At 48.3% G+C, this 25567-nt stretch overlaps 1 protein-coding gene across 1 annotated transcript in view; it reads left to right on the forward strand.

Annotated features, from left to right (window-relative positions):
* AARS1 (alanyl-tRNA synthetase 1) overlaps positions 1–25567 on the forward strand; it is a 751871-nt gene that overhangs the window by 224831 nt on the left and 501473 nt on the right. The window contains exon 7 of the mRNA XM_069655037.1: positions 15268–15413. Coding sequence (XP_069511138.1) covers positions 15268–15413 — 146 coding nt within the window. The remainder of the gene's footprint in view (positions 1–15267; positions 15414–25567) is intronic.

Raw genomic sequence — 25567 nt, forward strand, 5'->3', positions numbered from 1 at the left:
ATCTTTTAACATCTTTGGACGAAACAGTTTGCACGCTTGCCACAGACCTTTGCATGGTCTTGAGGGAGACAGTCGTGGCACATGTTATGTGGGTCTTTCCACAGAAATTTTCAGTTGCACGGGGGGGGGGGGGGAGGAGAGTTTAGTTTTCTCCACAACTGAGAATAAGGGCATCTAGATGGTAAGTATGAAAGTGAAGGGTATACAGAGACTTTCTTTAAGAGTAAGGCCGAAGCCAGGTGTAGGCTGAGGCCTGTGAAGAGATGTCGAATGCATTCTTTTATGAAAACTGCCTCCGAAGGCTGCTGAAACCGTTGAATGTTATCAATGCACTATGAAAAGATCATATATCTATAGATAATATCAAGCTAGCTGTAAAGCTATGGACTCCATGAAATGTGACCACCTATGATGGCGGAAGAAATCTGAGGACTTTGACTCGTTAAGGGACCATGGGTACAGTACACCTCATGCTATGGATAGTGTTACAGACAAGCCCTGTCGACGTCCCTTTTTAAAATTCGAAAACAAGCCATGCAATACTCTGCACCAACCAATAGATGTCGGCCTATGCAAAGCATGTGAATCTAAGCAGATACAAACATCAGAAAGACAATTAAAGGTTTTAATATGTGTCATATACATTCACCATTAGGATAATGAAACTGCATATGAATCCTTTACCAGTGCAATACCAGTGAGTAGTCTGATGGAAGGAGATATATGCAGAAATGTTATAAATCAACACCAGAACAGCTCCCTTCAGAAGTCTAACTGAAGATGGTTTGTGGCTTTGTGCCCAAAAGTCACCAGTTGCAAAGTATAACTTCTCCAGCATGGGGTCTGGCATGGATTCACATGCTCATGAATATTCCCCGTCGTCAGGCTGGGAATCCTCGGTAAAGAAAAAATCAGTTTCATTTTCGTTTCTGAACTGTCTTTCTACTAATAACCAATCACTGGTCTCTGGGTCATACTGCCCTCAGCCAATGACTGCCCTCTACCTAAGCCCCTCCACTGGCAGCCATCTTCAGATTTTTACCGCACGTTCAAGTGTTGGGAGTCCTCGTGCTATAGCTCTCGAGCTTTTACTGCATTTTGACTTTTAAGTTTTCTCTTATTTTTCGGTCAATTCGAGCCTCAAGCTCCACCGATTCTCTTTCTGATCAACGGGGACCTGTTTTGGAATTTTTCTACGCCCTTAATTTCCGTCGAGTTTCTCTTCTTGGAGGATCCCGGAAGATCTTTGAGGCCTACTCTGCGTGGACATGGCCCAGGACAAAGGAGACACAACGCCTACTGGATCCAAGCTGTTTAGGAACTGCCCTATATGTGGATTGCAGAACGTCTTTAAGGAGGATGAGCAGTCCCGGTGCCTCTACTGCCTTCATGACGACAAGTCCCACGTGGAGGAGGACTGCCCGTTCTGTAAGAACATTTCTGCCCAGACATTGAAGGACCGTCAGACTCGACTCACCAACTGGCTGGAAGGGAAGAGCCCAGCAGCAGGTGAGAAGTCTGAGCGGTCTTCTAAGACCTTTGAGGGCGCTCCGGCAATGGGGGCCCAACATAAGGCAAAGCACTGTGAGTCCGCGGGCACCAGGAGCGCCGTTGGTTCGGGTTCCTCGGTTCCTCGGATGCCGGGCAGGGCGCGAGGTCCCCGACGCCATCAACCAAGAGCCAAAGCTCTGGCTCGGGGGGAAAGGGAAGTCTGAGAAACCGGTAAGCTTTGGGAGAAGCCCTGGTCGATCCCGACGGAGAAAGCCAAGGAGGGGGCGAGGCGGTGACCCTCTCCCTAAGGTGGAGGCCGCAGACGCGGCCAAGGTCGTGAAGGCCCTGATTCACCCGGCGAAGGCCTCGATTGAAGGAGTCGTGGCAGCCCTGGCGAAGCCTGTGGAGGCTACCCCAGTGGAATTGACTTCTGGGCCTAGGGTTTCCCTGCCTCCCCGGAGGGAATAGTCTTTTCAACCCATCGAAGACCCCTGTGAAACCCCAGGACGAGAAAGAGGTGGGACTCGGATACCACCTCCAAAGATGAGCTGGCTAGCGTCAAAAAGATCCTGGATAAGAAGTTCGAGGAAGTCCGGTCATACAGGAGGGATCCCGATGGGGTGGACGTGGAGAACAATGTTGGAGCCGACGAGGAGCTGCGGGCCGTGGAGGAGCCGGAGGATCCCACGCCCTAGCCGTTGCTCCCGTCGCAACCGGTGCCTATGTCACAGGACAATTCAGGAGCGATCCAGACCCTGTGTACGGAGATGAGGACAAGATTGCCCTTACCCCCCAGCGGACGATCCAGTGGCGCCTGGACCGTCGGGGGGGCCCACCAAACAAGCAGAGGCAAATCCATCCTCCCCCTCCTTTCCAGCCTTCTCCTCCTTCCCCTCTACCGATGGATGACACGGGAACTGAGACGTTGGTGACGACGGGATGGATCTCCCATCACCCCCTGCCCGGACCTCCCCTCCCAACGAAATTGGCTCCTTTCATGCCATGATCGCCAGGGCATCAGAACTTTTCCAACTTTATCCAGAAGAACAGAAGGAGGGTTTACTCTACCAACGACGGGAGGCCAAGAGGAAGACAGTCCTCTCAGTCTTGTTACTGGACGACATCTGGGACGAAGGAATATCGCTTCTCAAGAACCCTTCCACAGCTTCTGCGAAGAGCGACCGGTATGAGAAGTAGTACCAGGTCACAGATTCCGCCCCGATGTGCCTCAGAGCTCAGCCGTCCCTGGATTCAGTGGTCTCCGCGGCACCCAAGAAGAAAACGGCAGCGGCGATGGCATCAACTTCCACTTCCCCACCGGACGTCGAGGGGAAGAAGCTGGACGCCATGGGACGACTAGTCATCTCGTCGGCGGTGACGACCATCAAAGCGGCCAACGCCCTTGCGATCGTGGCACGCTACGACAGGGAGCTGTGGTTCAAGATTGCTCCCCTCCTCGATTTCCTGCCAGACGACAAGAGAGCAGAGGCCCTTGAAATCCTACAGGAAGGCAAGGTGGTGTCCGAGCACGCCATCATGGTGGCCACAGACATCGCCGACACCGGTTTTTGCCAGATGGGCAACAGCGTTTGCCTTCGCCGGTGCGGTTGGCTCAAGGCCACTGACTTCAGTCAGGATGTTCAGACCAGGGTACTGGACATGCCCTTCGACGGGAACAACCTGGTCGGCAAGGCAGTGGACGTATCACTGCAGGCCATCAAGGCAGACACCGAGATGGCCCGTGCCTTGGGCTCTCCAACGACTGCCGCCTTTTCGGACCCCAGGAAGCAAGTCTCAAGGTGCATCCAAAGGATTTGGTGGCGGTTCTGCGTCGTACCGCCAAGTGGCCCGCCGCTCATCGTCGCAGAAGGCCTACAGAGGTCGCAGCAAGGCCGGAGGACATCAGCATCGTCGCCAAGGAGGCCAAGGTGGCAAGGCCTCGGCGAAGCAAGATTGAACCGCCCGTGACGTCTGGCCCCCACCCACGCACCCCGGTGGGAGGCCGGCTGGCGAAATTAGTCAGCGTGTGGGAGTCCATCTCCACTGACCGTTGGGTGCTAGATGCTCTGTCCCACGGGCACACTCTGGAATTCCAAAGAAAGTGTCCCCGTCTACCACCTGTGGCCAGGAAGGAAAACCATGTGTCACAGCTACTTCTAGAGGTACGATCAATGCTAAAAAAGGGTGCGATAGAACTCATCCCGAAGAGGCTCCGGGGCTCTGGAGTATACTCTCGGTACTTGCTCGTCCGAAAGAAGACCAGCGGTTGGCGACCCATCCTGGACCTTCTCCCCCTCAACAAATACATCTAGTCCAAGAAGTTCCGGATGGTCGCCCTTCAGCACGTGCTGGGACAGCTGGAGGAGGGCGACTTACTATCGTCGCTGGACTTGGAGGATGCCTACTTCCACATCGCAATACACAAAGGACATAGAAAATTCCTACGATTCGTAGTCCAAGGGCGACACTAGCAGTTAAAGACCCTACCCTTCGGTTTGAAGTCTGCGCTGAGGGTCTTCACCAAGTGTCTGGCACTGGTGCGGCTGCGCCTACAGGGGATCCACGTATACCCCTACCTGGACGATTGGCTCATCTCAGTAAAGTCAAGAGAACTCGCCGTCGATCACATGGCAAAGACCATCCAACTGCTCACCGATCTGGGATTCTTGCTCAACTTTGCGAAATCCCACTTGGTACCGTCTCAAGACGCCCTGTTCGTGGGAGCCAGACTCGACAGTGGCGCAATTGGCTTCACTGTCGGAGGAAAGGACGAAGGCCATCCTGGGCAAGGTACAACGGCTGGTGACCATGGACGTGGCCAGGGTGAGGTCCATCAAGTCCCTACTCGGCATGATGTCGTCTTGCATCTATCTCATGCGTCTATGCAGATTGCGGATGCTACCACTGCAGGAGTTCCTCGACGCCCGCTGGATGCAAGCAGCGGGCAGTTTCGAAGACGAGATTCCCCTCAACGAGCCGTTCCGCAAAGCGATCCGGTGGATATTTATGAACTTCCACACCCGACACATCAGGAAACGGTGACGACAGATGCCTCCCTGGAAGGATGGGGAGCGCACACTGGAGATCTCCACACAAGAGGCCTTTGGCTCCCGGAGGAGAGGTCACTGCACATCAACGTCCTGGAACTCCGAGCCGTGTTCTGGGCCCTCAGGTTGTTCCTCCCGTCCCTCAAGGGCAAGGTGGTGAGGGTCTTCACAGACAACACCACCATGATGTTCTATATACGGACGCAAGGGGACACCAGAACCCCAGCGTATCCAAGGAAGCGCAGGATCTGTGGCACCAGGGCGTTGACCAGGGGATTTTCCTGGTACCCTTCCACCTGGCAGGGGTAAAGAACACTGTTGCTGACTCACTCAGCAGGGAGCTGCGCTCGTGCCACAAGTGGGAACTCCGGCAGGATCAAGTGGATCTGCTATTCCGACGATGGGGCAATCCCCAGATAGATCTCTTTGCGACGGCAACAAACGCCAAGTGCCAGAGGTTTGCCAGCAGGTTTCCTCAGCCGGGGAGCATGGACGATGCATTCTCCTTCCCCTGGGACGGCCTGTTCCTATATGCGTTGCCATTGCTTCTGCGACTCATCAGTCAACTCAGACGGTCCTGGTGCAGGATGATCCTCGTCGCACCGGCGTGGCCGAGGCAGATATGGTTCCTGGACCTTCTGGACTGGTCAGCGTCCCCCGTCCCCAGTCAAACTGCCAACGGACGCAGATCTTCTCGCCAGGGAAGGAGGCGTAATCCTACATCACGACCCAGGATCACTGAACCTGCAGGCCTGGCTCCTGCAGCACTGGAGTTCGGAGGCTACGATATCCCGGTGGACTGCAAGGAGGTCCTTGCAAAGGCCAGGGCGTCCTCTGGGCATAAATGGAAGAGGTTCTCTGTCTGGTGCCGTGCACAGAAGATCAACCGTCTATGGATTACGGCCCCTCAAGTGCTGCCGTGTCGCTGGCCAAGGCGGGGCTGGCACATGCCTCCATCTGGTGACTATCTCCCGCTGCACCAGAACTCTGGGGCGGTCGTCGCTGTGGACTCCCCACCTGGTGAAGGAGTTCATGAAAGGGCTGTTCTTCTCGTTTCCGCCGGTGAAGGCTCCGGTCCCAGCGTGGGAGCTCACCGTGGTGCTGACCAGGCTCCTGGGGCTGCCATTCGAGCCTCTGCATTCGGCGCCACTGAAGTTCCTATCGTGGAAGACAGCGTTTCTTGTGACCATCACCTCCACACGACGAGTGGGAGAGATCCAGGCCCTCTCCTGTAAACCTCCATATCTGACATTCCACGAGACAAGGGTGGTGCTGAGGACGCACTCCTCCTTCATGCCTAAGGTGCCGTCTGACTTCCATCTCAACGAGCCCTTGGTGTTACCTATTTTCTTCCCGTCGCCTTTCGTCGCCGGCTGAGAGGACTTTGCACTCGTTGGATGTGGCTAGAGCGCTGAAGTTCTACGTGGACCGCATGAAGAGTTTTCAGAAGAAATCACAGCTGTTTGTGAACTTTGGACCTGTGAACCAAGGGAAGGCCCTCTCGAAGGCTTCCATTTCCAGATGGCTCTCCGGCTGCACTGTCACCGGTTGGCAAACTGACTGTCGCCCGGCCGTCCGAGAGCCCATTCGACCAGAGCGATCGCTGCTACTATGGCGTTCCTGTCTGGTGTGCCCCTGCTGGACATCTGCAGGGCAGCTACGTGGAGGTCGACACACACTTGACAAGATTCTACTGCATCGACCGGGATTCCAGGGAGGAGTCCAGAGTCGGCCAGGCAGTGCTGCGCAACCTGTTCGCTTGAAGGTGAGCCTGGTGAGGAGCTAAGAGATGCTTAATGTTGAGTTGTTGTAATGCTTAACGTTGAGCCTTGCCACCTCCCGTGGTTGTACATGTGTGTACTGCTATGTATTCTTGTATTCATGAGCATGTGAATCCATGCCAAACCCCATTCTGGAGAAGGAACAAGTTACTTAACTGTAGCTGTTGTTCTCCAGCATGGGTCTGGCATGGATTTGCATGCGAACCCTCAATCCGACCCCGCTGCAGCCGTTTCTTGGTCCTACTGTCACTTTATGTGCTACCAAATCTGAAGATGGCTGCCAGAGGAGGGGCTTAGGCAGAGGGCAGTCATTGGCTGGGGGCAGTATGACCCAGAGACCAGTGATTGGTCATTAGTAGAAAGACAGTTCAGAAACGAAACTGAAACTGATTTTCTTTTTCTTTACCGAGGATTCCCAGCCTGACGGGGAATATTCATAAGCATGTGAATTCATGCCAGACCCATGCTGGAGAACAGTTACAGGTAAGTAACTTGTTCCTCCTTTAGATACGTTTATATAGCAAAGAATGCAGTGAGAGGTGGTGGTGATTATAGCAGGTTCTCAAAGTTGCATCAAAGTTCTAAAGTACTCTGCTCAATCCAGCACACTGGGATAGACCTACAGAAGAAACTTCAAGGTCAAGATATCTCAAAAATGTTAAAGTTGAAAAAATATTGCCATTAATAAAAAATGACTTTAAAAAAATAAAATGATGTAAAATAAGTAGTAAAACTGCTGCAAGTCCTGCTTTTAGAGGACATTTTGTATGCAGAAACAGTATAATCTGTTTCTTTATTTCAATGCTCTCGCTGCAGTAATCAAGGCTAACCCTTCACTACTTGACCACACAACTCCCTTTGAAAGAGCAAGGCAAACGCGCCATCCTAAATAAACAAGACATTTCGAAGGGATTGTGTCCTCCGACGTATTCCTCATCTTAGATATCTCCTTCCAGCTCTGCTGGCCTCGGAATTTTTTTTTCTCTAGAGGGCGCTGCGCGTCGAAGTCCTCCGAGTCGACGTCCTTCGACAGCCGCCGTATCGACGTCGACGTCATCCTGCCTATAAAGGCCGCGCGCAGCGTCCGTTGCTCAGTTCCGTTTTTCCGCGCTTACTCAGTGCCTCGGAATACCGTTGCTCAGTTCTTAGTCAGATTAATCCTATTTACCTCGAGTTATTCGATCCGTACTCGATGGCTTCCTCGTCGGAACCGACAACTCCTCGATCCGGCTTCAAGAAATGTCGAGATTGTGGGAAAAAGATGTCGTTGACTGATCCTCACAGAATTTGTCTGTGGTGTTTGGGAGCTGAACACCATTGTTCGGAGTGCGAGGACTGTATGTCCATGACAGATAAGGCCCTGAAGGAGCGTAGGGGGAAGCTGGAGAAAGGTAAGACTTTTAAAGCTTCTTCTTCGTCGACGAAGTCGAGACATTCGTCTCCTCGTCACCAATCGCGCTCCAGGTCTCGGAGTGGGTCTCATCACTCCTCGAGATTGAAGCACTCGAAGAGGAGACGTCGAAGATCCCCTTCTCCGTCTTCCTCTTCCTCTGTTTCGCCAAGAAGAATCCCTTGCCCCACGAAACATAGTTCCCGGGCTGAATGGGAGGAATTCCGAAAAAATATGATGAGCGTCTTCGAGAAAGCGGCCTCGACCACCTCGAAGACTGCCGAGAGCGATGTTCTGGTCGAAAGACCCGAAGGTCAAAAACGCCGCGAGTCGCAGTACCCGGCGAAAGAAACCTCTCGAGCGCGTCTCGAACCCTCGAGCAGGACTATGACCTCCAAACCTTCCTCGAAGGTGCCGTCGACGTCGAGGTCGATGTCTTCGACGCCGTTGTCGAAGGGACCTTCGACACACGGGTCTGTCGACTTGACGCCGGCGTCGACGCCAAGAAAAGTCACGGTTACCACACATCCAGTGACTATCCCCAGGCCCTCGACGTCGATGGCTTCGATATTGTCGAGTAGAATTCCAATTCTGTCGGTCTTCGAGGCCTCCGCCTCTGTTTTCGACGCCACGCTCGAAGCCTTCGGCGTCGACGACATCGACGTTTTCAAGGCCAATAATGACAAGTTCGGCACCCTCTGCCTTGGAAATGGGATTTACTCCCTTTATGAGTTCAGAACAATTGAGCACTATATCCTCAATTTTAGAAGAGGGTGATTTGTCTGAACAGGAAGACACATTTGAGTTACAGGGACCTGTAACCCCAGTTAGAGAGGAATTTTCCTCTGAAGAGCGCAGATTAAAGGATCTTCATGATTCTTTACATGAGGCAAGTGGGTTAGACACTTCCCCTGAGGTGGAGTTTGCTAAACCAGACCCGGGGGATCATGCTGAAACCCCCTACAGAGCCTTAATGGCCAGGATTACAGAGTTCATGGGGTGGTCTGCACCTTCACAATCTTTCCAACAAGATGACCTCACGGATATTCTTGACAAAGGCCCACAGGAGGATCCTGTGGTGCCTTTTCATAAAGCTCTTCAGAGAAAGATCATGACAAACTGGGAAACCCCAGATGTAGTACCAGCAGTAAATAAAAAACTGTCTGCAAAGTACAGGGTATCTTCTACAGACCCAGAGTTTTTGTCTAAACACCCATCCCCAGAAAGTCTGGTGGTACAGGCAGCATCCTCTACCGATGTCAAGACGGCTTATCCTACCGTCCCACAGGACAGGGACGATAAAAAATATGATGCTATGGCAAAGAAAGTCTTTTCAGCATGTAGCATGGCGTTAAAATCTGTTAATACTACTTGCACCCTTGCTAGGTTCAGCCATACACTTTGGGAGTGTGCTTCTACAGCGGCTGACTGCATCCCGGAGGGAGAAGAAAGGGATGCGTTCCTGAATATTATACAGGACGGTAAAGACGCTATGTGCGAATCCCTCCAGACGGGCATTGATACGGCTGACAGTATCAGCAGAGCAATGGCGGCAAGTACATCAACCAGGAGATTCGCTTGGTTGAGAAAGTCGGGTTTTGCCCCAGATGTGCAAACCAGGCTCTTGAACATGCCATTCGATGGCTCTTCTTTGTTCGGGAAAAAGGCAGATGACAGTTTAGAGAAACTGCAAATTTCAAAAGCAGCAGCAAAATCCCTAGGAGCTGCAATCCGTCAGACTCCTTTTCGTCCCACAGGAACCTCTGCGAGGGGCAAGTCCTTTCGCTTCTACTCCGCATTCTGAAGAGGTAGAGGACGACCGGGTCAAAGAAGAACTACCCGAGGTGGACGGGGTAGATATTCAAAAGCCGCAGCAACAGCAGGTGCCTCTTTACCATCGGCATCTGCATCAGCCGCCCCAAAACCACTCTGAGGACTTCCCTCACAGGACACCTGTAGGAGGCAGGTTGACTCAACATCTGACGGTATGGCAGGCTATCACGTCAGATGCTTGGGCATTGGAAACAGTTGCCCAAGGTTACTGCCTGCCTTTCCTACGTATACCTCAGAGTCATCCACCGGGGATCAGCTCTCAGAAAGCTCCAGATCCGCTCCTCTTGCAGGAAATTTGGGACCTGCTAGAGAAAGGTGCCATAGAACCGGTACCTGTAGCGGAGAGGAACAAGGGCTGGTACTCCCCTTACTTTCTCATTCCAAAGAAAGACGGAGGAATGAGACCCATCTTGGACTTGCGGGAATTGAACAAATTCCTCAGAAAAGACAAATTCAAGATGGTCACTCTTTCTCAGATCCTCCAGGCCCTTCAGTTCCAGGACTGGTTGGTATCTCTGGACCTTCAGGACGCTTATTTCCATGTGCCTATCCATCTCAAACACAGGAAATACCTGAGGTTCGCAATTGGCAACTCTCACTATCAATTTCGAGTGCTGCCATTTGGGCTGACCTCCGCCCCGAGGGTCTTCACCAAGGTAATGTCGGTAGTGGCTGCAAGTCTATGGAGGGAAGGGATTCACGTCTACCCCTACCTGGACGATTGGTTGGCCAGGGCTGTTTCTCCGGAACAAGCTCAGATCCAGCTAAATCACGTGTGCCACTTCCTTCACAGACTGGGCTTCTCCCTCAATTTAAAGAAGTCACAAATGATACCATCGCAGAGACTCCAGTTCATAGGAGCGATCCTGGATACTTCCCTGGGAAAAGCCTCGCCACCAGAGGTGAGGGCTCAAGATATTCTACAGATGGTTACCAAGTTCCAGCATGCCCAACGTCTCCCAGCCTTCGACTTTTTGAGGTTGCTAGGCCTCATGGCATCCTGCATTTTCCTAGTGCCAGAGGCTCGTCTGAGAATGAGATCCCTCCAGTGGGCACTGAGGACTCAGTGGTCACAATTCTCAGGGAGAATGACAGATCTTCTTCAGGTTCCCGGCAGGGTGGCTCTAGACCTTCAGTGGTGGGCCTGTCAGGAGAACATTCTGAAAGGAGAACAGTTTTGGCAACCCTGGCCGGAGATAACAGTAGTCACGGATGCCTCACTCACGGGGTGGGGAGCCCACGCCAACGACTTGACCATCAGCGGTCGTTGGTCTCCATCGGAGTCCAGACTACACATCAACCTGTTAGAGCTGAGAGCCATCAGACTTGCGCTGAAGGCGTTCCTGCCAGCTGTACAAGGGAAGAACGTCCTGATAATGACAGACAACACGGTGGCCATGCATTACCTCAACAAAAGAGGAGGCGTAGGATCACTACCCCTGTGCAGAGAGGCGATGCAGCTCTGGTTTTGGGCAATCCAAGAAGGAATCTCTCTATCGGCAGTTCACCTAGCCGGAGAGAAGAACTTGACAGCGGACGCTCTGAGCAGGCAGAACACAGTCTCCCACGAGTGGGAGCTAGCTCAGGAAGTCCTTCAAGAGATCTTCGCCCTTTGGGGAACCCCTCAGGTAGATCTGTTTGCCACCAGCCTAAACAGGAAATGCGACCTGTTCAGCTCAAGGGAATTTCCCCCGAGAGGAGCTCTGGGAGACGCGTTCATAGTGGACTGGGAGTTTCCGCTTCTGTACGCGTTCCCACCGGTCCCTGTCATTCCTCAAATGATCAGGAGGTTGAGAAGATTCCGGCGAACCATGATCCTAATTGCCCCGGATTGGGCCAGGAGAACGTGGTACCCGGACCTCCTAGACTTGTCCATCTGCCCTCCAATTCGACTTCCACTCAGAGAGAACCTACTCTCACAGAAGGGAGGTCAGGTTCTCCATCCAGACATCAAAACCCTCAACCTTCACGCTTGGCTTCTGAAAGGCTGAGGTACAAAGATTGATGATGATGTTATGGAGGTGTTGCTTTCGGCAAGGAGGCCAGCAACAAAGTCTTTATACCGCTGCCGTTGGAACAGATTTTGCAGCTGGTGTAGAGAACAGAATATCGACCCTTTTTCATGTGGTACACCAATGGTTTTGTCCTTCCTACTATATTTGGCAAATTCAGGCCTTCAAGTTGGCACCATTAAGGGCTATCTCGCAGCGCTATCCATCTTTAAGCGTACTGCGGAAGAACCATCCTATTTCAAATTACCCTTGGTAATACAGTTTCTAAAGGGGTTAACCAATGTTTACCCCCGAAGACCATTCCAAGTTCCCCTATGGGATTTAAACTTAGTACTAACTTTCCTGATGGGTACACCTTTCGAACCTCTCCATTCTTGTTCGTTAAGATTCCTTACCCTTAAAACTGTTTTATTGACAGTACTTACATCTGCTAGAAGGGTGAGCGAATTACAAGCTCTTTCTTGTAAACCCCCTCACACAATATTTCCCAAAGACAAAGTTGTCCTGCAAGTGAAGCCTAATTTCCTCCCAAAGGTGGTTTCTGAATTCCATATCACTCAGAAGATTACCCTACCATCTTTCTATCCTCCTCCTCACCCGGGGAAAGAGGAAGAGAGGTTACACAGGCTAGACCCTAGGAGGGCTTTAAGTTTTTACATTAGTAGACTAGCCAGGATAAGACGGGCAGACCAGCTGTTTGTAGGTTACGCAGGTCACAAGCTGGGGTTACCAATAACTAAGCAGACCATTTCCAGATGGACCATTCTAGCCATTCTGGAATGTTATAAACTGGCAGGGAAGGAGCCCCCTCAAAACCTTAGGGCTCACTCGACTAGAGGTATTGCAGCTTCATCGGCCCTCAAAAGAGGCATGCCGGTTAAAGACATATGTGCGGCCGCTACATGGTCGTCTGTCCATACCTTTACACGTTTTTACAATCTGGATTCCTCCTCCAGTCAAGAGACTAGGTTTGGAAGGGCTGTACTGCATTCTATTCATCAATAGAAGACAGCGTGAAGTCGGTACTCCCTCCTCCGATAATAGAATACTGCTATGGGAGCCTATCTAAGATGAGGAATACGTCGGAGGACACAATCCCTTCGAAGAACAAGTTACTTCTTACCTTGTAACGTTCTTTCGACGGGATGTTCCTCCGACGTATTCCTCATCGACCCTCCCATCCATCCCCGCAGTTCTACTTCCCTTGTTGCAGCTTACGCTCCTTCAGGGTGATTCGTTAGTCCAGAAAGTATTATTGTGGGCTACAAAACGGAACTGAGCAACGGACGCTGCGCGCGGCCTTTATAGGCAGGATGACGTCGACGTCGATACGGCGGCTGTCGAAGGACATCGACTCGGAGGACGTCGACGCGCAGCGCCCTCTAGAGAAAAATCTTTTCCGAGGCCAGCAGAGCTGGAAGGAGATATCTAAGATGAGGAATACGTCGGAGGAACATCCCGTTGAAAGAACGTTACAAGGTAAGAAGTAACTTGTTCGTTTTCCTTGTTTGCTCTTTCATAGGACAGACTGTCCTATGAAAGCCCATCTTGATGCAGCAAACAAGCCCTTTTCGGCAAAATAATTCTGCATTTTTTTTTACTGTATTAGGATGGCATTCATAGAACTGCCTGTCCTGTGAAAGAGCGAACAAGGCAAACATGTCTTGTTTATTTAAGATGACATGTTGCTTTTTCAAAGGGATTTATGTGGTCCAGTAGTGAAGGGTTAGCCCCTTCAACCACTCGACCCAAGTTCGCATTCCAGCCTGCCTTTTTATTTAATTTTTTCTGGTGCATCAAATATTGTTTTTAAAACCAAATTTGATGCCCCAGAAAAGGACATGCTGGGATTCTAACTCTGGTCGAGTCTGGCTGAATGGGCTAACCTTTCACCACTGGACCACACAAGTATATATGAAAAGAGCAAGGCAAATGCGCCCTCTTATACAAACGGAATGTGTTTGCTTTGTTCACAGGACAGACAGACTTACAAATGCCATCCTAATAAAGTAAACACATGCTTTTCAGCCAAATTGTTTTGCTTGCTGTATTAGGATTGACATTCATAGGACTGCCTGTCCTGTGAACTTGTTTGAATTCTCTGCTCTCCGGCAGTAACCTCCTAGTAGGGGCTCCTGCTTTATTACTCCCGTTAGAGCATTGAATTCAAGAAACTGATTATACTGTTTCTGCATACAAAATGGGTGTCTCCAAGTCCATTAGACGTTAAAGCAGATTTGTTACCTATTTAACTTGGCAATTTTCTTTTTTTAAAGTCTATTTTTTCTTATGATACATTTTTGTAAATGTTAAATATTTTTAAAGAACTTCTCCTTTAACCCAGGTTCCACCACCAAATGGAAGGCTCCGTTCCGAGGCAGTGAGTAAGGGAGCTGAGAATTTGGGAAAACCAAGTGTTGTGCGAGTCTGGGACCTACACCCATAATCACATATGGTGAAAAGAATTTTCAAGGAAGCCTGATACCCTTTGAGAGTTTGTCCTGGCAGGAAAGTATACCAGGCGTTCTGCGAGTCAGAGATCCATAAGTTTAATAGTTGAAGTATACTATCTCAAGGAAGAACTATATCTTTAGAGATATTGTCCTGGCAGGGGAGTATACCAGGATGTATGAGTGAAATGGACATGGAAGCGCCTGGCAGAGTACATCACATGCTTTGCGAGGCTGGGCCCGCACACACATTGTATCAAGAAACTAGTGGTCATGTAAAGTTCCTAATGCTGTCCCTCTGACCTCCATGGATTCATACTCATTGGGAAGCTTTAAGAACTTTTATATGGACGATGGACAGTCCAGTTACTCAGTCACTCTATCAATGCAGTGTACTAAAACTTCTGATGCTCATTCAATCTCGCTGTTTATTTCCCTGGCCCCCACCTGCCTTCCCGCACTCCCAAATTTTGTATCTGGTCAAAACTGCCACCATGCTTGTGGCTGCTATGTTGCAGTGCAGCACAGTCACCTGAACACCTTTTGAAGGAGTAAGAGTTGTTGCTCCCTGCCTCTTTGCTCTCACTGAGAGTATCATTTGGAGGCGAGGACAGACCATAGTTTACATAACCATTTATTTTCTCTGTTGCACTTAGATTTCAGTTTTCATTTTCTTTTAATCCATGCCTCACTAGGGATGATATTTAGGGCATGAGAGTATTGTACAGCTCCATGCCCATTTAGTTGTTGACCTTTACAATGCAGCAACTCTTCCGAAGGGGGGGACTGAAGACAATACTGAATTAGTCCATACTTCTATCTTGCTTTGTATTACACTTTCACCTTTAGGGGTGAAACAGCCTATTCAGTCCATGGTCCTGTCTGGAAGGAGCAGTTCGCCCTGAGAATGGAGTTTAGTCTCATATCAGTTCATGACTTTGATAATCTTGCAATCCTATTCTTGTAGCCACTTGTAGATTTGTTTACAAGACTTGCTGGGTTGCCAAGGTCAAGAGTTGGGTAGAGGATGCAGAAAGACTGGTTCAGGGTACTTTTTGTTATGCTTTCAACCCCAATGCCTTCCATGTTTCAGAGCAACGTAATGAATTAATTGTACAAAATAAGTGGAACAATTTTTGACAGTTTATTTATTTTTCTTCGTTTTTGTTATTCGTTTTTTTAGTAGTAGCTGTTCTAGGACATGTTCTGTTATTTGTAACCGATTTACATACAAGGCTGAACACTACTTCCTTTGGCTTGCAGGGCACTGGTGCCAGGCCGTACACTGGAAAGGTGGGCGCTGAGGATGTTGATGGAATAGATATGGCTTACAGAGTGCTTGCCGACCATGCCCGCACCATCACAGTTGCGCTCTCTGACGGTGGGCGGCCCGACAACACCGGAAGAGGGTAAGTAGTCTTTGCATATTAAAGTAAGATGTGACGCGAGAGTTCCTCTTAACAAGACTTGAGAAGGCTTTGTAATGTTCTTTCTGTTTACATATAATTGTACTGTCCATTGGCAGTCTTTATGTTCACAGAACCTTATACAGTGGAAACCTTACACTTGATGGTTTTGAAATGCTTTACAAAGTGTGAGATATAAGTACAGTTCAGGTTAACATGCGAAAATTAATCCAGTTTGTGGTGTTTTAAAAGTAGGTGGATTTTAAAAGGCCTCTCCGCTTAGGTAGGTGTGGGGTATCCCAATCTCAATGTTTGCGAGGCCCAGCGAAAGAGGAGAACCTTTTATTCTTATTTTTTGTGATTTTAGCACCGTTTTTGGATCTGGCCAAGCCCATGGCTCGTCCTGTTTTTGTACTATATGCTTGTGCAGCATATTTTTCTAAATGTACCTCACACGTAGAGCTTGCACAATGGATTACTTTTTATCACCTCTTCAAAACATTGAATTAGTTTCCCAGTGCCTATTAAGTAAAACTAATAGCTGTTTTAACTGAAAAAAGACTGTTCTGCAAATGTGAAATGGTTTTATAAATAGTGTGGAACTATAAAAAAAACAAAATAATAATTCTATTAGTTCCTACGCACTTTGACCTCTGGTTAAACACCAACTCTAGTGTGGCTGGGCTTTCATGTCCCAATGCTGCAACCGCTTAACCGATTCATAAAAACTGCATCTCTCCGTATATGTGCTGGATTTCTGTGTGCTTTAACTGAGGTATAACGTATTTCTTGGCTTGACCAGTGTTAGGCAGAATCCTGTGCAGTGCCCTTAGGGACCACTAGACACAATTAAGACTACAAGTTGTAATACAAGTTTTACCTTTGGTACAAGCCTGTACTACTATGTTAAAGTGGTAGCAGTAGCGGAGCAGCTAGGCTTATCTCAAGAGTATATGAGCAGTAGCAGAGATTACACAAAGGGACCACAATTACTGTGACTCAAGCAAACACTGACTCAAGGTTTCAGGTAGAAAATATAAGTACATTTATTTTTAAACCATCAGTAAAACACAACACTTGTATAAATTCAAAAACCATACGTAAAATACACTACACACAACCGATTCTCTTGGCACAGAATATCCCAAGGTAAGTACCTTATGTTTTGGCGGACCGGTGTTGTGAAACAAAAGATGTTACTGGGAATGCATATGCGATCACTTTTTGACAGCTCGGTCGTATTAAAGAAACGCGTATCCGCGGTAAGAAATGTTACCGGGGCAAAAACACACTTAGCACCTGGGCTAACCAGAGAGAGTTGGGGGCAAAAATCATAGGCAATACTTTTGTCAAGGCAGACGGAATCAGAGAACACTCGTTGACGTAAATACAAAAGTCAATAGGCCGGGGCCGGTGTCAAGTGGAACCGGGTTCCTGTTCACACAGTCAGACAGTTCAAGATTCAACGTTCCCAGGAGTACTTGAATATTGTCAAAAGAGGAAGCAAAAGTTATAAGAAGGAGGGAAGACAAGGGCAAGCCTTGGATGAGGAAAAAAGGGATTCACCCTAGTTCCTCGAAGCAGAACACAGTACCTTATTCAAGGAGGAAGCTGGTGCCACGGCAGTTGTTCCTGGAAGTTTCCAGCAGACCCACGGTTCCTGGTGCTTCGGTCGTAGAGTTGAGAAGGACGTCTGAAGGGGTCTGCACCACACAGGGATGAAGCCAGCAGCAGCGACGGTGAATAAAAGGTGCGCTCCTTTAAAACAGGAGAGGCTCTTCAGATGGCTATCCGGACCACTACAGCAGTGTGCAGCGATTTCAACCACGAAGAGGATCCTCTGTGGAAGATGAGCTGGTTGACCCCACCAGGCTCAAGGGAAGAAGACTCCAGACTGGATCTTCTCTGGTCGTCGAAGGGTAGATAGCTCAGGACTACAGCAGGGCTTCACCGGGACGGGGTAGTTGCAGCAGTCATCTTCTCCACTTCTCTTCGGTTCCTTGTAGTTCCAGTGGCTACTTTGACTTCCAGCCCAAGATTCCTGCCTTTTATGCAAAAATCCCCCATTCACACAGCCTGGCTGTCAATCACGCAGCAGGGGGGTTGTCTGGCTCGGACAACCGGTATGACGACGTCATTTCATCGCCGGATGTTTTTTCGCTGGGTTTTTTACCACAGTTTCTTTTCCGAAAAAAATCATTGAATTTTTTCAGGGGGTTAAAATTATATAAATTGGGTGTGGGTGTACAGGATATAAAAAAATAAAGGGGATTGGGGATTTGGGGGGTCACCCCAAAAATAAAAAAGTAAAAAATGCGCTGATTTTTTTTCGGAAAAAAATCTGTGGTAAAAAACTCCATGAAAAAACATCCTGCGATAAAATGACATGGAACAGGACAACCACCTCACCCAATCATGACAAAGTGGGACTTGGGTTTCCTAGGATACCCTGTGCAGGGGGTGACTACACCCCTCCCTCACATTCAGTCCACCTAGACACGCAGGTGCCCAGAGGAGGGCTTCTTGGCAGAAGCCTGCCAAAAGACTGTGAACAAAGAAGGCAGACCTGGTTTGCCGTGCAAAGTAAAACACAAGAAGGACTTTAACAAAAAGAAATGGCGAATAACCTCGACCGGAGCCAAAAGAAAGGGTATTTGGTCCAGCGGGTTTATGTTCGAGGCTAATATAATAGCCTAAAACAATACCACATTTATATAGTATAATCGCGGTAGAAAAGTTAGGGTAGATACCACTGCCACCAGCCAAGTCTAAATGTTAAAAGAGCAAAACAATGCTCCAGGAGGGACAGAGACAAAGGGCAAAGGATTAACCCTTTCCAATACTCCATGTAAGATGGGGTCTACTGGATCTGTGGTTATTTGACTATGTAAAGTTCTTGGCAACTTTACCTGTTTCTGGGGGACAGTAGTCAGCCCCAGAAAAAGGAGTCATTGGGAAATCTTTGAGACAACCCTGTGTTACTGCACTGAAAGCTGCTGTGTAACACACACAAGAAGTTGGGCTCATGGAGTGGTGTGCTCCAGAGCCCAAGATCACACAAGTAGAAATGCACATGACAAAACGCAGGTAAGAGTGGGGGAAAAAGAGGCACAATCTTACCAATAACTGGAAAAAAATAAACTCCAGAAATCCAGCAAAGCTGCTGGGGGGACTCACTAGGTGAGGGAAATTAGCCATAGAATGAGAATCCTCCCCAACAACCAGACTACTTAAAAAACGAAAAACATATAGCAATTATTTGTCAGTTTTATAATAGTTTTTTTTTGCAAATAAAGAACCACCTCAATACAACTGGTTTAGCATTAATGCACAAACCCAACTAACCAAAGTAGTGAACCTAATAAGCATTTATGTTGTGAGCTTAGCACTATGCCAATGAATGTAATTGAAGTACTAATTAACTCCCTAGTGACATATTTCTGTGGAATGGTATGGAAGGAAACCACTTAAGTGCCCTCTCTGTACTACAACACAAACTACATCCTTCATTTCGAGTAAGCAGGTGTTGGGTGGGTGGGGGAATGAGGAGGGTGCAAAGAGAGGGGGACAAAAGGCTCTACTTGCCTGTGGAACAAACCAAAGATATTGTCTAAAACCCTTTGCTTAGTTGCATAACCATCAACCACCAGATGAACAGTATTAAGTCTCAGCAATCACTCATTCTGGCGCACACCCAGACCAGAGTTTAGCTATGAACCCTTTGAAATCTTCCCTCAATATGGAACCCAGAGTTTAATACACCAGCACCTGAACCCCACCATATCCAACAACTGCTTTTTGAAAGCCTCTAGCTCACAGTACATTTCTGAGAAGAAAGATATGCCACTCATAAACTGTTTTGACCTTGGAGGCGCAAAGAACCCTGCATTCTCGAGTCTCTGCTACTACCCCCATGAAATAACTGTACAGTGAAAAGTACATGCTGACCAGGGGAACTTTTTGTTTGTTGAACTTCGTAAAGAGGGGCCTAGACTTGGATAAGGGAACCCTGAGAGGCTTAACAGGAACTGTCTTTTTTTTTTGTTTATTTTTTTTGTTTTTTTTTTGGGAACTGGTAATCCCAAGAGACCTTGAACTCATAGACTTATGGCAAGTGGAAGGCTCCAAGGGCAACCCTTTTGAGTTGTACTATTTTCAACTGGCAGAACTACACCTATTGTTAAGACTACCTGAAACCATCTGTGGTTTATATTTCCTTTTTTTGAGTCTCCATTAAAATCCCCTATCACATCTGGCTTACGAGTGAGGGCAAGCATTGGTGTGGACACAGACAAACTTTGGTTTTAGACTTAGGACATCGACCCTAAGAAGCATCAGTTGAGGGAACATTCCCCTTAGTTAGGGCCAGGTAGGTATTACACCAACCCCACAAAGTGTGATCACGGTTTTCAAACTGCTACTTTTGAGTCCGTACTTCTTGATACCATGCCGGTCTCACATATGGTGTTAAGAGTGGGATGCAATTCAACCGAACATGTTGGGGGACCCTGAAATATAAGACATTTTGGAGAGCCTCCAAACCCACAGTGGCCACTAAAAAGGCTCTGTTGGGTTTGATCTTTTCTAGTAGCCGGTCAGAAACCATCCCACAAAAAAAGCCCCGAACCTATGTTAGGGAGAATTCTCAGAAATGTGCTAATTCCCCTTCTACCTTAGAGACCCCCAGCTCTTTTTGCTGGACTTTAGGACTTTTAATTTCCTTTCTTTTTTTAACTTTATTTATTCATTAACAGTCACGTCAGTGCTTGTACAATACAACAATACTTTCTGTGTTACAATACAGATGTAGAAGTATACATTTATACATATTGGAAGATCAAGGTATAGATGCTGGGGATAAATTATCTGATATCCTCTCACATAGATACCCTCTGAATGGAGCCCATATACCTTTGGGCGGTTCGTTACTGCCATTGATGACACATATTGCTCTTCACTCTCATTCACGAATGTCAATTTACAGAGGAAGTAGTTTCTCTGGGGGGCCTATGCGGCCTTCCAGCACTTTAGTATGCATCGTTTCGCTACAACACAGGATACATTAAATAATCTTCTAGTGGTTTGAACCACTTTGCCAATGTCCCCAAATAAATATCACAAGGGGGTAGGGGAGACCAGGATTTGTGTTATTTGTTCATGATTCTCATCAACATTGTTCCAAAACACAGCAATCTGCGGACATGTCCAATGCATGTGATAAGCATTTGCCTGCATGTCCCCACATTTCAAGCATTCCCCTGAACAGTGCTCTGTGAATTTGGCCATTTTGAACGGGGTGTAATGGAGTTGGTTTCATATTTTGAACTGGATCAGGCATAGTCCATCATTCAGCGATATTTTTTTTATAATCACTGTCATACCCAGGTCAGATTCCGAGGTTGTTTTAATATTGTTTAGGGACTTGGAATGTTTCTTTTTCAAGGCATACAAGTTGGAGACCCCCCCCCCCCCAATCTCCAGCAGATATGGCATGTATACATTTGTGTGTGGGATGTGCTTCTGTAAATATTAGCCATCGAGCATTGAAAGCTGCCCTCATGCAGTGATATTGGAGAAATTTTAGTGCCCCCCCCCTCACACTCATCCCCCCCCCCCCCCGTTAATATCTACAAACTCATCCAGGGTCACATATTTGCCCTCTGGGAACATGTCCCTCATCTTCAATATTTTGTCTGGATCCTTTGTTTTCTGTAAAGCGGCATCGAATATGGGGGAGATTCAGGGTAAGCGCCAGAGCGGGGCCTCAGGGTCGTAAGGTATCTTTACATTTATCCTCCTGTACTCCTGTATATCCTGGATCATGCATGGACTGTGATGCTTACTGGTCCCATCTACAGGAGTCCTTATAGCGGGTACTCCGTATTACCGATCTGAGATCAGTGGGAGATGCTGCATATCTTTATATAGGGATATGTGTGGCGGTATCTTCTGGGTCATGCCAGTGTTTGGCGAATTGGGCTTGTGCTGTCAAATAATAGAGCTCGAAATCCGGTGCACGAATAAGGTTCAATTAGTTTGTTCCATTTTATCCTTGCAGCTCCCCCACCCCATATGAACGTGGTAATGAGGGATTGCAGCCTATTGAAGAAACCTCTACCGGGCCTTAGGGTAATATTGCCAAAATAATATAGTACATTTGGGAGAACCACCATTTTCAGAAGTGCTATCCGGCCATATAGGGATCTAGGTAGTTTAGCCCACAGTTGAAGTTTCACAGCTAGCAGCTGTAGGTATGGCTCGTGGTTATCGGGGTATAGGGTTTGTCCTTAATAATGCCCAAGTAGCAGACCTGAACCGGAGCCCATTTGAATCCACTAGCATTTAATGGGCATTCAGTAGCTGGTGTAAGCGGAAATAGCTGATTTTTGCCCCATTAATTTTATACCCAGAGTACTGTGCAAACTCATTTGTCTTTCATGATAGGTACAAGATTTACCTCGGGTCTCGAATATAAAGGACGGTATCGTCTGCATAGAGCGAAATTATTTGAGGACGGCCAGTCATTCTGATGCCCCTATGTCCAAGGTACTTTCGAACATTGGTTCGATTGTTAGGGCAAACAATATAGGAGAGAAGGGGCACCCCTTTCTGGTACTCCTACCAAGGGGAAACCATGCAGACAGAGTGTGGTTAGTAAGGACTTTCGCCCCAGGGTTGGAGTAATACATTTTATAAAGTACAGACCTAGCCCGAAGCATTCAAGCACTGAGAACAGATGCACCAAGGAGACAGTCAAATGCCTTCTCAGTATCCAATGCAGCCACTGCTGCTTTTGTCTTCGGACTTATCTTTACCACTACCCCAAGCAGCCTACAGAGGTTAAGGGCAGTGGATTGAATTGGAATGAATCCAGATTGATCCGGATGTATTCATGTGGGGTAGAAGCCTGGTTGCAAAAATCCTGCCAAATATTTTCGCATCTACATTAATTAGGGAGAGAGGTCTGTATGAGGACATACCATGAGCAGGGCTTCAGGCTTTCAGTAGAACCTAGTCTGTAAGGGTGCCTCTATTCATGGCCTCCTCCCACGCTTCAAGCAAAATGGGGGCGAGCTTATGGTATTCTTCGTATAATTCAATCCACAGGCCGCCCGAAACAGCGGCCTTCCCCTATGCCAGAGTTTTAATGGAATTAGTTATTGGCACATCTAGCAAGGTTTTAGCCTCATTGGTTGGGGCAGGTTTGGGAGGAGAAGTGTCGGGGAGTCCGAGGTTACACGAATATTCAGACTTCAGACGTTTCCGCACCTGTTTTTACATTGCGGTTGGCGTATAGCTCTGTCGAATTGTGTAAATGCAGCGTTTACCTCCACCCCTCATTTACATCAGCTCCCCATTTGTTGCTTGTCTACTGGCAATGGGGGTTCGGTAGTTTTTTCAGCTTTCAACATGTTAGCCAATGATTTCTCTGCTTTGTCTCCCTCTCAATATCTACGTACCCTCACGGGGCCTCTATTTATTGTACCTCTTTGTCGACTAATTTATGAAATTCACTTAACAGTTTGTTAATATCAGTCAAGGTGCTCTGGCTGTGCGTTGTACTATAGCTTCTTTTGTGCTCCCTCAGGCGGGCTTCCACCAGATTCAATTCCCTCCTAACTTATTTAAGCAGGCCAGCGGTTTTAGCCATAATGATACCCCATATCCATACCTTAAAGGTTTCCCAAAGTATGGCTGGGCTGTCTATAGAGCCTTTGTTAATAAAGAATTCCTCAATCTCAATGTGTAGGGATTCAGAGACATTGGGATCCTTAAGGAGTGCAGATGGCATCCTCCAGCGCTGAACGCGCAGGGGTGTGTCACGTAGCTCGAGGCATAGGGAAACCGGGGAGTGGTCCGACAGTGTGCGCGAGTGAATGTCACAGCCTATCACTGCATCTGATAGCGACGCAGTCAGGAGCCAGTAGTCAATGCGAGACTCAGTTGTGCACCGAAGAATAATATGAATACTGTTTATCTAGCAGATGGAGTGTTCTCCAGGCATCTATGAGAGGTGCCTGTAACATTATCTGGTGAAGGGTAGTAGCTGCTCGGGGAGCATTCAGTGATCTGTCCAGTATGGTATTAAGCATCTTGGCCGGAAAAATCAATGCATATTTGATATGCCGAAGTTGCTTCTTGACTTGTTCATAAGACCTTCTATGGGCCTGTACTCCTGCCTTTAAATCAGGATAGATGTGTATGTTGTTGCCCTCGTATTGCAGTTATCCCACTTCCCTGGCCATCCAAAGTATCAAGTTTCTGTCTCTATAGTTGAGCAGTTTAGCGATTATGGTGCAGGGTGGAGCCCCGGGTTTAGGCACTGGTGCTAAGGTTCGGTGAGCTCTTTCGACCAGGAAATGGTCAGAGAACGCTGTCTCACCAAGTAGCGTTTCCAGGAGAGCCTCGACGTTCGCTTCCATGGGCCCCTTGCCAAAGGATTCTGCTACACCAACTATGCGGATGTTTTTCCTCCTGGACCTGGATTCCAGGTCGTTGCACTTGCTACGCATCGTGGCAACTTCACCCCTAGGTTGTGCAATGTTCGGCCATCGTGCCCAATTGTATCTTCGTTGGTGCTTATTCTGGCCTCGGCCTCCATCACTCTAGCACTTTTTGTCCAATCGGGCCTTAAGCGACCCTATAGTGGAAACAATATCATTGAGTTTTACATTCACGGATAGGAATCTATTTTGCATGGTAACGAGAAGATGATAGTCTCTAGGGTTGGCTGCGGATGTTGACAGGGCCTCGCCAGTCGCAGGCATTGGTGACGCTGCTGCCGGGGTCTGGGTGTTAGTAAAGGAGTCCATCGGGCCCTTGTTTTTTGCCCCAACGCCTTTTGTCATTGTCAACCGTTGCTTATGGTGAGGCTGCTCTACAGATCAATTGACAGGATATGGCAAATAGTATTATTGATTGGACTCTGCTATTCAATCAGTAGTTTTGTAAAATACATTTTTGCTGAATTGTATAGCTGGGACTCTCGCCGCTCTTTTGATGGATCTGGCTTGTTCACGGCAGATTACGTTGTCAATGACTGCGTGTTCAAGCGCTTGGCGGCCGCAGGCGTTATGTCTCTTGTGTTGCCGTGTCGCTCTGCGACGCAAAGCGCGACTCTCAGTCGAAGGTTGTGGATAGTTGCCACTAATGAGGTGGTACCCGGCCTGCACTGTCACAGTATATACCAAGTTGATATGAACCTTGTGTTCCGGCAAGGCCATTATGCAAGATTCAAGAAACCAATAAAGCTTGCCTCGGGGAGAGTATTGCAATGTTTCTTTCCATCCAGTTCAGGCTGGGTCAGTTACACAGCCTGTGGCGTATTGAAGCTTGCAGTTGTATGTCCGAGTAGCGGTTAGCCCCAGTTCACCAGGATATTCACAATGCAGCGCCCTTTGGTTGGCCGGATGGGTTGCGGTCTCCCACGTCTTGGGTGCGCTGTTTACTTCGTCGCGTGGGTGCTTCACAGCAATATTCCTGTATTATATGTTAGGATAATGTTCATTTGCGTTTCAGCACGTGAGGCACCCACCGTGCCGCAGCCTCCTCCACTCAGTCAGCAGCAACCCTTGTGGCTCAATTGCCCTAGTTCAAGCAGGTAATGTCAGCCGCGTGCGTTGTGTAAAATGCAGGTCTGGCTATCATTGGTTATGTGGCCAGGGCCTCGGAGCAGGGCACCAGTGTATTCAGCAGGCCCGGTTTCACTGTCTACTCGCAGCATTCTTAGCATTTGAAAGGGTCTCATGGGTGGTTTGCCTTGCTTTGATGTCTCAGCCTCAGTACCAATCCAGGGCCTCTGTTATGCTTCACCCCAGCCGTTTGGACTCGTTGCTGGAAGGATCATGTTATCAAGCTTCGGTGTTTAGGAAATATTCCTGGTACCCTCACTGTGGTATCACGGAGTGCTTCTTGGTGTTTCCGGCTTGGACTACGGAATGGATTGTATTCTCCCACGTTTCAGGAATTTGTGGTTATTGCGTCGGGTGTTCCATTTAAATATGGGCGTACTGTCCCATAGCAGCTCCCGTTTTCAGCAGTACTTATGACAAGTCTCCCTTTCAATCACCAGCGGATATACTCCTGTGCGGGTAGCAATGTTCTGGTAGGTTGTGTGAGCAGGGGGGTCGGCTACGATCGGTTACTCGAGCCACCGC

The sequence above is a fragment of the Ambystoma mexicanum genome, chromosome 1p (genome assembly GCF_040938575.1).
Source record: "Ambystoma mexicanum isolate Mex_15411 chromosome 1p, UKY_AmexF1_1, whole genome shotgun sequence".
Taxonomy (NCBI): Eukaryota; Metazoa; Chordata; class Amphibia; order Caudata; family Ambystomatidae; genus Ambystoma; species Ambystoma mexicanum.